This window comes from Dromaius novaehollandiae, chromosome 18 (genome assembly GCF_036370855.1).
Source record: "Dromaius novaehollandiae isolate bDroNov1 chromosome 18, bDroNov1.hap1, whole genome shotgun sequence".
Taxonomy (NCBI): domain Eukaryota; kingdom Metazoa; phylum Chordata; class Aves; order Casuariiformes; family Dromaiidae; genus Dromaius; species Dromaius novaehollandiae.
In genome coordinates this window covers 9,395,240-9,406,828 of record NC_088115.1, presented here as the reverse complement: position 1 = coordinate 9,406,828, position 11,589 = coordinate 9,395,240, and the positions used below count along the sequence as shown (strand labels likewise).

Here is an 11,589-nt window from a genome sequence, read left to right as displayed (position 1 = left end):
GGCAGCAGCGTACACAGGATCCCTCACGATCCGGAACAAAGCAATTACACACTTGTTATCCCATTGCACCCCGCCAGCGAGGATCCACGCTCTGCTCGGGTTTTGATCGTGGGAGGCAGAAAGCAAATTAATGCCCTTGTCTATTTGTTTAGAGCTCGCAACAGGCAGAAAGCAAGCAGTCCCTCCCTGCACAAGAGGAGCTGCCCTGCCTTCGGACACGCTACACGAGACACAGCACTCACTGGCTGCTTCGAAGATTAAGACAGTCACAGACAAAGAAGTCAGACTCAAGTGGCAGGTCCAGTTTGGCTTTCCTGGCAGGGTTTATTTAAAAACAATTATTATTAAAAAAACGTTTGCTTGGAACCCAGGCACAGACAACAAGGCAAGGAAGCCACTTGGCTTGAGGCTTAAAGGGGAGGCAGCAAGACACAAGGAAGTTTTGCTATGCTGCTTGCCACGGGGAACATCTCTGGCCAAGACTCCTGCAACAAGTGACTCTCCCTTCACCTGCTCCAGCTAGCAAGCTAATGCCCAAAGGACTCGAATGACAACAAGAATTGCCTCCAGGCGCGGGCTGCAGGGACGTGGGGCCAGCCAGCAGCTTCAGATGTTTTTACACACTCACTTTGGGAATCCTGGCAGCTTGTTACCAGAGAGCCTCAAACATCACGCACCTTCCCTGGACCGATCATCAGTTCCAGCCGGCCCTGCTCTCCCAGGCCATGCCTGTAACCCGCTGCGTTGCCCCAGGAGGGTACCGGGTGGATCGGTGCCACGTTCCCATCACTGGTGCTTTAGTGACCGATCAGCTGCAGCATCTCCTCGGGATCAACTATCTTCTCCCGGGGTTTGCCAGCAGCTTTTCCTCTTGCCACTTCGGCAGCATCTATCTTCTCCCACTCCGAGAAGGAAACAGGACGGACACCTGGGGTGATGGTGAGAGACAGGAGGGAGATGTTAACCAAGTAAGAACGAGTTCAGCCTCACCTTCCCGTTAGCAGGGGCCTCATGTGCAAAGCAAACCCTGGCCTTTTCCAACACGGTGTCAGACTTCAGCATCACAGAGGAATAATAATTTCTACCACCGCGAGGAGAGAGATTGCGGGTTCGAGTCAAATCTGGTTAGTCAGACCTTTGCAAGCCGTAACAACAGCGAGTATAGCACCACCTTAGGGGAAAACACACTTCCAGTTCACTGTTAAGCCTTGGACAGTTAAGAGGCAAACACACACTTTAATCGAATGCCTTTAAGCACAGCAACAGCAAATGACTCTCTTGGGCATTTTAATCTTTCCCCAAATTTGCCTGGAAGGATCGCTAAGAAAGCCATTCAAGAGCAATAGCTCGCTGTCTACGCAGCTGACAGTGACATTTTACCCAAGGTCTGCACTGCTTTTAACAGCCTTCCCCGGAAAGTGGTCATTAACCTTAGCAATGACACCGATTTTGAGCAAATTCAAGTCTCACTGCTCCTTGTGCTTCGGAGCAGTGACACAGCAGCACGACGCACTTCCTCAGTTTGGACTGCACTCCCAAAAGAGCATGTGGGACACGCTGTCCCTGGATATCAAGATCCACGAGGAGTTTGGCTGCACCATACTGTTATGCTGTCTGCTGTGGAGGCCCCCACACACACTCACTGACCTCGGCTGCGTAGGATGCTCCCCACGGCCCCGAAGCCTTCTCTGGAGACAGACACGTCCAGCACGCCCGCCTGGAGGTCCTCCAGCACAGACTGGGCAGTGTCAAAGCTGTCGTTCATGGTGGTGATGATGACTCCTGTGGGTCCTCTCTTCACCCACCCGCTGCAGTACAGACCTGCACAGGCACAGCGAGCAGCCAGGCTCAGTCCGACACGTGGCCACGAACCCTCCTGGCTCCAGGCTCCTGCCCTCTCCCAGCCCTGGGTGCCACCTCAAGCAGTGGGTGGTGGAAGAATCCACCTCTTTGGTGGTGACCGAGTGTGGTCTTCTGATGGTGCTGACACAGGAATTTGTGCAACTTCAGACTAGCACTAAACAGCCATTTGGGCTGTATCATTTTAGTTACAGACTCCAAGGCCTAGTAAAACAGCCATGTCCTTCAGCGCTGTCTGCTGCAAAAATAGAAGTCACTAATGTGAACTGGGAACAGGACGTCTGACAGATGCAGCTTGGTTCCTCAGTTTCCACTGCCTGACACACATGACTGCCTGTATCAGTGTCCTTGGCGAACAGGGTTTTTCGCCTCAAACCCCACAAACTGCCAGCTGTGCTCAGCACACACCCACGCACACCCCAGTAGATACAGACCTGGAGCACCCTCCACCCTGCCCGAGCTGTTGGGGATGACGCCGCGCTGAGGATCGAAGGGTACAGCCGGGTCCAGGGGCAGGCTCCGGTAGCCGATGCTGCTGAGGACCAGTCCACACTCAAGCTCCTCCACCTCTCCAGTGGGGATGGCTTTGGCAGAGTCACCCGAGCCCTGCGAGAGGGAGGAAGAGGCTGCTGACCCCCGGACAGCCCTGGATGCAGAGCAAGAGCCTCCTCTGGTGCCCTTGGCATCCTTGATCCCCGGGTATTTGCTGAAGGCCTTTCTGCAGCAGCAACACAGAGCAGCTCCCTTTAGGAAGGGAAAGGCTCTAGTAGGGGGTACCGGCTTCCCCAGGCGCCTGCCATCAGCCCTTCCAATTAGCCAGGGAACATAAAGCTGCTTTTGGATCAGTGCAGAGATTCCCAAAGGCTGCAGGGATGCACCAGTTCCCTGCTCAATCCCCCAGCCCTGCTTGGGCCAGCCCAGCACCGCAGAAGGGCCCCCTCGAGCCCGTACCTCCAGCCGGGTCAGGGCCATGCGGACGCCCCTCGCCCGCCTCCCGTCAGCAGTGGGCAGCACCTCCTGGGGGCTGCGCTGGAACCTCAAGCCCCATTCCCGGGCCGCCGCTGCCTGTGCCGCCGCCACCCGTGCTGCCACCATCTTCTCCCCGGGCTTCTCCAAGGCTGTTTTGATCATCAGCTCAGTAAGCCGCTTCCTGGGCCTGGGGGCATCTAGGAGCAAAGAGAGACCTTCAGAACAGGGACCTCAACAAAAGCCCCTTGAGAAATAGCATGGAGCCGAGGCCACGTCAAGGCAGTTTTCACTCGTATGTGAGCGCCCATCTAGAGTTTGTCACACAGCCCAATGCCTTTGAGATGACAAACAGCAAGTCAAAGTGACCAGGAGAGCGCCTGAGGCTTGAGGCCAGTGGGACACACACATCAAAGCCTACAATTTTGCTGTCTTGCTAGTGCTCAGAGGCAGCAGCTCATGGAGGAGAGCAAGTCTCTAGACATCCCTGGACTCAGCCTTCTCTTTTTAGCTCTACACAATGCTCTTAAATCAACAGCCCTGGGATGTCCCCTGATAGGTTTCCTCACCCTTCCCCAGCCTCCTGCCCTCATCACTCAGAGAGCAATTACATCCCAAATGGCAAGGCAGCATACAAAGAGGGAGAAAGGGGCTGTCCTCCTGCCTTTCTGGTCTCCCTCCCATCATCCTGAGGACAAGCCACACCACGGCCAGCTGGCTCTCACGTGCCACACATTAAGGCCACACAAGGCAAGAGTCTCTCTGATCCAGGAAATAAAGATGGGCAGGAAGAGCACCTACGAACAGGAACCTCAGTATAAGGAGGAGAGGGAAGTCCTGTACTGGTTCTGTTGTTCTTCAGGAACCAGGTGGGGAAGGAAAACATGGCTTTCGGGTTCATCCTGCACTTTTTGAGCATCTCCAGAATTCTCCTGGGTGCCTGATTGCCAAGGTGAGTCCCTGTCCAGAGGAACACAGCACGTTTCCCTCACCTTTAACAGCATTTCCAAGGCCTGTGAAATCAGCAGGGTCCAAGACAGGTCTGGCACCAGGCAAGTTTATCATCTCCCGCAGCTCCTGGGAATTGCAGGCAGGAAGACATTACACGCAGTGGAGAGAGGATGTCCAACAACACCGGGCTCCCCTTCCCTGGCAGTCCAGGCTAAGAGCCCACAAGTGGGTACAGGAACTAGGACATCCAGGTTCACCCACCCACTGACAGACCACCTCTCCCCACTGTGGAAGGGAGGCCTGGGGTTCAATGTCAGGGACACAGCTCCCTCCAGCACCCCCAGCTCAAACACCAGCCTTACCTTGATGGTGAAAGCAACCTGGAGAGGTCCCCTCCTCCCAACGAGCCACACGCGCTTCACCTTGCTGCAGGCAAGAGCTGCCAAGGAGCTGTCAGTGATGTCAGTCTTCTGCAAGACACAGACGCACGACAGGAGAGTGGGACCAGGGCAGATCTGGAGGAAGCTGGGGAAAGGCACAGCCTCTGAAGGAGAAAAATCAGCAGAACACCAGGCTGTACGTGCAGGGAGACCAGGGTGGGAGGGAAAGCAAGTCATCTTGCTTTGCACAGAGCTATTTAGCGGCTATTCCCTCAACACTGAAAGTACTTTCTGAGGCCACAACAGAGCAGAGGTAAGGAGTCAACAACCCATGAGATTGCCTCGAGGGGATCTTCCCCAGGCAGGTTTAATCTTGGGGCTAAAAGAGCAAAGAACTCCCCAGTGACCTTGGTTTTGGGGTACCTGCAGTTGCTCTTGGGTGACTTCCAGTCTCAGGATACACAGGTGCTCAGGTGAAACCCACTATGAATCACAGCTCGAATCACTGCCTGTCCACCCCAGACAGCTTCGAGCACAAACACAAGCATCACCAGTGCTCGACTGCTGGTTTGTATCTTGTATCAACCCCACACTCCAGGGAGGGACACCAGGTAATCAGGATAAACCATCCCAGACCAATATCCTTAGCAGGAAACTGCCTGCATGCTCTGTCACTCATTTCCAGCACCACGTCCTTCACAGCACTGCTCCCCAGCTGGGTTTAACCATTTACACCTCTAAGAGGTTGACAGTCTCTCTTTTAGTTTTTTTAGTCATTCATTAGTCGTTAATTTAGTCATTAATCCAGGAAGTTGTTGCACAGCTGTAATGAACCTCGTGGCAGTTCTCCAGGAGGGAGAGCCTTTGCTGCTAACATCTGGGGGGACAGCAGCAGTATGGAGCAGCTGGTGCCAATCAGCTCCCAGCCATCCATAGGGAGCACAGCAGTGAGAGAGGTCCACTAGCTTGGTCGTGCACACAGCAACCAGTGTGCCCAGAGCTACCAGCAAGAGCCAGGCTTCTGTCCTGAGCTACAGCAGAAAAAAATCCCAATAGGAGAAGCTTCCAGTTTGGTGATGGAAGAGACTGAGCATCTTCTCCTTTGTTTCTCACAGGAAATGATAAAGCTCAACTGCAAACCATTTGGGATACCAGCACCCCACTTTGGATACAAGCACCCAAGAAGCCAGTGATCCACAGAGCTCTGCAGTGTTACCACTGACTGGCCAGGCCACAGCCTCAGTTCATACCTTACAGACTGTGGGGCAATATCTTTCCCTGGTGAAAGAGCTCAGAGACAAGGAGGGTCCAGGAAGTCCATGCCCAGTAGAGGTAGCTCTCTCAGAGATTATGCTGAGATCAGTGATCTGGTGGGGAACAAATCTGGGCCACACACTGCCTTCACAGCCTGAAACATCCCCCCGTGACTTACCCTGAGGAGATCCAGTGGGGACAGGAGAATCCGGGCAACATCCAGTGCCACATTGCCATGGCCCAGAACCAGCACTGTCTCACAGCTCAGGTCAGGCTTCAGCTGCGGGGAGAGAAAGGCACAGTCATGAGCGAATTCACAAGGCTTCCAGGATCTCTCTCCCCTTGGTTGCATTCCCACCACTCAAATTCCCTTTTGCCTCCCTTTTCACCAAACGGAGATGATGCAGACAGGGTAACTCCACGCTGGCCTCCTCCCAGAGGGGACACAGCAGCACAGCTGCTCATGGGGACCCCTGTGATTCCCCTGTCCCCCTCCCTCCGAGATGGTGTCTCTGGGAGCGGTGGCTATTTTGGCAGGGCCAGCCAAAAAACCTCCTCAGGCCAAAGCAGAGCATCCCCCTGGGTTCCCATCTGGCCTGGCCAAAAGGTGCTGGCAACCTACAGAGCCAGCTAATCCGCTCTTGCTGATGTGCAAATTGTTCACATTTCTATCATCTAAGAAGGATTTAATGTGGTGCCTGCTAATCTTTTCCAATTGCAGGCCTTTCAGGCAGGACTTAATCTGGAGCTGGATGCCTGCATCTGGATGCAGGTCAGGAGAGGAAGGCAGGGAAACAAACTGCTGTACTTACATCTCGGTTCTCGGGCAGCCCGTTGTACCAGCCCACAAACGCTCGGGCCGAATAAACCCCAGAGAGATTTTCCCCTGGGATCCCCAGGACCCGGTTATCTTCAGCACCGTAACTCTGGGGAGAAAGCAGGTACAGTCAGAGGAGCCACTGTTTGCAGGGTTTCACCCCACATCATAAACGTCTCCCTCCAGCAATCCCCACTGCCAGGACACTCCACAACTGCCAACCCTTGCCCAAGGGCCTGGACACTCAACTGCGTGGATAAATACAGCCCAAGCACAGGGTCTTCACCCATCCCCTCAGACACTGCTCCAGGTACTGAGCCCAGCACCGAACCTGGCCACCCCAGGCCTAGGCAGAATGTGACATGCCCAGGACAGCACTCAGGGCTCAAGAGATGGCAACAAATTCACATCAGGCAGATATCAGCCATTACAGGGAACAGGTCCCTCAACAACTGCTCCTTACTCTGGGGTCTGAGACCTGCATTTGACATTCTGCTCTAACACATGCTCTCCAAGAGGCTTTGGACACATCTCCTAGCACTTCAGGGCCACGAAGTTGTCCCAGAGCTGGGGAGAGGCTGAGTTTACCACAGTAATAAGGCACCCAGAAACACCTCACCCAACCAAACCCTCTTCTCAAGATCCCAGTGGGAATAACCCAACAGACCCTGCCCACAACCTCCGCAAAACCAGGGCAGCCCTTGCTTCAGCACCTCCCAGCGAGGTGTTGTTACCCACCAGCACCACGGCATGATAGGCCTGCTGCAGCTCTCCCACCGTGACGTCCCTGCCCACCGTGATGTTCCCGTAGTAGGCGCAGCGGTCCGAGCGCGCCGTGTGCGTGAACGTGTTGATTACATTCTGCCAAGATCAAACAAGCACCAGAAGGTTACATCAAACACAGCCAGGAGCCAAGGTCTGCTAGTGACAGGAGGTCCCCATTCCCTTTCCTCCCCAGCCTTGAAACCGTTTCTCTCTCAGTTATTCTGAGACTCTTATCTAACAATGGCCGCAGATAATTCACCACAAGATAAACACAGCTGTGACTTGGCACCGTTTCCCCCCACCCTTGCAGAAAGGAAGATCCATTTTTTGCATCCCCTTGGAGAGGATGGGAAGCTTTTAGTATTTTTAGCCTCAGTAAACACTGCTGTGGGAGAAAACTCCTTCCCAAAGGCGACACTTGCAACACAGCCCTGCCAAACAACCCTTTCCATCAAGACTGCTGCCTGTTAGATCCTCCCGCCAGCCTCTTGTGTCAAGCCTTCCTAGAAACCCTCTTCATCAGGAGCGGACATGAGGCAGGACTGCATCCAAAACCTTTTCTCCTGAGCAAATGGGGCTATGCACCAAAAACCCCTTCTTCCCTTGAAGGTCCAATGACACTATGTCTGGTAACAGGACAGATATCACCATATTGCAGGAAATCGCCCCAAACCCACGTATATCCCATATGTCCACACCGTTACTCCTTGCCTTTAAATTTAAATGGACGCATGCATTTTGGTCTGATTATCTCAGGAGACTACATGGGGGAATTGTCACAGAATATTGCTGTCTCTGGGTCTCCTGTGTAACTCCTACTGCAGTCACCTCCACCCCAGCTCAGACACAGCAGCTACTGCTGTGCACAACTCATGCCCCTTGCAGAGCAAAGGAAAACAGGTTGACTTCAGTATCTCTTTGGTTTAATTTCTCCTTGCCCGGGCATGCACATACAGCCCTCACCCCTAATAGCAGATCTGCATATTCCCAGTGACCCAAAACGGGTCCAGACTGAGCTCTGGCAGACAACTGCACTCCCAGACTAGGGCACAGCATGAGACGCAGAGTCCGTCCTGATGCCACGGCAGCTGCAGGAGAGCAGACAATGTCCTGTCGACTTAAAGTTTCTTAGTACAAAGAAAACCCCTCAGCACTTCTTGTTCTCAGCCCGTCTGAACAGCGCCGTGAGTTTATCCCAGAGCAGTGATTCCCACCACACAGCCCCTGTGTTTTGACCTGGCTTTCAGAGCCGTAAAGCCAGATGTCCCGTATCACCAGGCCGTGGCCTTGCTGGGTCTCAGAGGGGACAAAGAGGAGCCTGGAACATCATAGGACCACTGCAGTGTGATAGCCCCAGACCAGGACTAGCTGTGAGGCACCACGAAGGACACTGACTGCCTGGCCTGCACCTACAGCCATCAGGATGGAAGTGCCATGGGTGAGGGAAGGAAGCCAGCACTAACCTTTACTTCAGGGTGGTCTGGTGCCACGCCAAAACGGACGAGCCCAAAAGGAACAGGCAGCTTCTCATAGATATCCACTCGTGCCAGGTCATGGTGCTAAAGGAGAAAGAAGTCACAGTTAAGGAACAAGGACAGAAAGGCCACATGAGCCTAGCAGCTCTCAGGAGGGCCACGCATCACTCGCCTGCTGCTGGGGCAGGAGGGAGGGGTGCGCCCAGAGCCTACAGCCAGAAACAAGGGATGGCAAAGCAAAACACAGCCTCTTCCAGACTCTTCACAGCTCTTTGATGCATGAGGTGATGCTGTACCTGCTTCGGCCACCTCGCAGCTAGACACAGCCAGGCAGCAAATTGCCAGTCTGCCCAGCTGACTGCCGCTGGTCCCTGGGATCATGGGAAGCCCCAAGAGCTGGATGTGAAGCACCAGGTGCAGCACCCTCGGTGCTGGGAGGGCCCACCAGGCTGTTTGCCAGCCCCCAGCAGCCGTTCCCGCAGCCCCGAACCCGAGATCCCACTGAGCTGAGTCATCTCAGGGTTGGAGCCCGTGGGGATTTTAGACAAACGCTTTGCTGCAAGTGTTTTGTTATCTTGTATTTTGAGTCAGCCTCTTCCCAGAGATTAAGTAGCCCTGAAATTTGTCCCTGAGGCTTAGTAACAGCTATTTTCCAACACACTCCAGAGACAATACAGCACAGTTCAATAACTAGGTTAAGCTGCTGCATCTCTGGTCAGCACCAGTAGCTCAGATCCATGATCCAGTCTCATTTCCAGTCAGAGCTCTGATCACCCAGAGCACTAACATTTACAGTGCCCAGGCAGAGGATCACCCGTTTGCCCTAGTTCAACCGGAGGAGGAGTTAGGAAAGCTGTTCCTCCGCACTCCCTCTATTAAGCACTAGGGAAGAACAGGTCCAAGCAACACAGACATCTGCAGTTTTATTTGATTCTAGAAAAATCACTTAATTCTTAACTCACAGCAATGCAGCCAGGCCAGGTTCTGGCCTGGGTGACTCAGAGGCAGGGCAGGGTTGGGGAGCGGAGGACACCTTCCCCAGGCCCTACAGCTAAAGCGGCCAGGACAACTCTGCAGGGACCAGGGTTGTTGCAAGCAGCCTCCCCAGCAACACACACCTAGCTGGAGCGGGGACAGGAGCACATGAAACCAGTCCCCAAACTGGTGCCACTTATAGCCACACAGCATCAAAATGCCTCCCTCATCCCACAGGAGGAAAGTCAGAGCCCTCACCCAAACCCTCCCATGCATCGCGTCCAAGCCCCAGTACCTTGAGGATGTGCTGAGCCGTGTAAAACCCCGCAGGACCGCTGCCTACCACGCAGACACGAGGAGCCAGGCCCTGTGATGACAGCCACCGCTTCAAACCTGGACACGCAAAGAACAGAGGCGACATGGTGCTGTGCAAACTGCTGACTCCCACGTCAGGCTGCCCCAGCAGCAGCGCTTCCCTTAGACCCCGCGGGAACACTGACCCAGACTGGCACGTCTTCCCGCACTGGCCATCGCACACTCAGCCACGCTGCAGCCGCTCGGGGTGGAGATGACGGCCTGTTTGCCGGTTCAGGCTAGGCACAGCCTCTAGCCCATCAATGCAGCAGTTTTTTTCCTCAAAATATATTTGAGGCAAAACACCTCGAGGTCAAAGCTGATAGCTCCAGCTCTCTGCCAAGTCCATGACCTTGGCATTTACAGCTAGTAGGAGTAGATACCTCCCAGCTCTGCTTCTTTTGGCAAGAACAAGGCTTTTCCAGCAGAACATGGCTAGGGCAAAGCCCCTGACAGTTTCCTAGGCTCTCCCAGGTTCCAACACCGGCTCTGCCTCCTCCGGCTGGATCCAGGCAGGCTGAGACACAGCCATTTCACCTACTTATAGAAACCGTGCTGAAAGGGCTTTTAAGTACATTAGTCCTATGGCAAAAAGGGGGCAAACAAATATCACCATGCCAACCTAAGAGGCAGATTCACCCCTCAACTCGTGGAGGAACGTGGGTGGGAGAGTCCCTCAGGCCACAAACAAACCACCTCGACTCTGAGCAGCACTGCCTCAAGCTACCACCCTTTGGCCGCCCTGCAGTAACCTGCCACCTGCACCTTCCTAATCCACGTAATCCACAGAAATAGCAAAAAGCCCTGTTATTTGCGTCAGGCCGGGACTCCCACACGGTCCCTTTCTGAGTCCCAGGGCCGGTGGCGGTTGCTGGTGCTGAGCCTGCTCCGATCTCCCAGTTCCCTGCAGGCCCCAGGGCAAAGGCAGGGCTATGGCAGCACCTCCGGGTCCCCGGTGACGCCGGCAGCCCACATGTGGGCACTACAAGCCCCCCCAGCCTCGAAAGCGCCCCTTGCTCCCCAGGCCACACCAGCCCCTCGTACTGATCCCGTGCTCCGCAGCTTGGCCCTCCCTCGCACTGTACCGAAGCCTTGATCCACAGCTCCCAGAGCCGCGCTGCCGGCGACGCCCAGAGCCCTCGTCCCCCACGGAGCCAGCGCTATGTCCCCTGTGGGGCCAGCCCCCAGCCCCCCTGCCCTCCCAGGGAGCCCCAGGCACCCCCCAGCCCTTCCCCGCCAGAGCCCGGGACTCCCGCAGCCCTCCAGCACCCCCAGTGCCCCCCTCCCTGGCCCCCTGCCCCGAAACACCGGGCACCGCCGACCCCCGGGCTCGGAACACCGGTCTTCCCCACCGGCCCGGTTCCTCCCGGTCCCCCAGGCCCGGAGCACGGTCCCCCCCGGTCCCTCGGTCCCCCAGGCCCGGAGCACGGTCCCCCCCCCGGCCGCGCTCCCCCCGGCCCGGCTCCGCGAGGCCCCCGGTGCCGCCGCTGCCCCTCACCACCCGGGACGCCGCCACCCCTCCAGCACGCGCCGCCTGGCCCCATCCCGGCCGCCGTCGCCGCCGCACTCGCCCCGCCCCCGTCCCGCTGACCAATCGCGAAGCCGGAAAGCGCAACTGCTTAGCGTAACCCCGCCCACGCTGCGCCACGCCGCGCCCCGCTGCCCCACCCTCGGGCCGACAGCCAATGGCAGCGTGCGACGACCTTCACGGCCACCCGGAAGTCAGGTGTACCATAGAGAGACAGGGAGGGAGAGCTTATCTCGCTGCCGTTCGTGCTGCCCATCTCTATGG

The 11,589-nt window shown here is 55.9% G+C and overlaps 1 protein-coding gene across 7 annotated transcripts; it reads right to left on the bottom strand.

The window, feature by feature from the left end:
- Window positions 1-299: 299 nt before the first annotated feature.
- Window positions 300-11,380, bottom strand: FDXR (ferredoxin reductase). 7 transcript variants are annotated; one of them, XM_026099121.2, is made up of 13 exons: window positions 11,296-11,368; window positions 9,944-10,334; window positions 9,739-9,836; window positions 8,457-8,552; window positions 6,967-7,089; window positions 6,224-6,337; window positions 5,590-5,691; window positions 4,140-4,247; window positions 3,819-3,903; window positions 2,812-3,026; window positions 2,295-2,466; window positions 1,648-1,821; window positions 300-928 (listed from the first exon to the last, which is right to left on the bottom strand). In XM_026099121.2, exons 2-13 carry the CDS (start codon window positions 9,972-9,974, stop codon window positions 798-800), a joined length of 1,449 nt encoding a protein of 482 aa, XP_025954906.2. In that variant the 5' UTR covers window positions 9,975-10,334; window positions 11,296-11,368; the 3' UTR covers window positions 300-797. The 7 variants fall into 7 exon arrangements, with proteins under 7 accessions (XP_025954906.2, XP_064378695.1, XP_064378694.1 ...); XM_064522625.1 differs by having other exon boundaries at window positions 9,944-10,337; window positions 11,296-11,360; XM_064522624.1 differs by having other exon boundaries at window positions 9,944-10,566; window positions 11,296-11,327.
- Window positions 11,381-11,589: the final 209 nt, after the last annotated feature.

What these genes read in the sequence shown, in the direction of transcription:
- FDXR (XM_026099116.2), bottom strand. Translation starts at nt 11,341, where the DNA reads ATGGGGCCAGGCGGCGCGTGCTGGAGGGGTGGCGGCGTCCCGGGTG. An exon ending in CCTATCATGCCGTGGTGCTG is followed by an intron (nt 6,338 to 6,966) that starts GTGGGTAACAAC and finishes CTTTCTCCCCAG; the next exon opens with AGTTACGGTGCTGAAGATAA. An exon ending in GGCTGCCCGAGAACCGAGAT is followed by an intron (nt 5,692 to 6,223) that starts GTAAGTACAGCA and finishes CTCTCCCCGCAG; the next exon opens with CTGAAGCCTGACCTGAGCTG.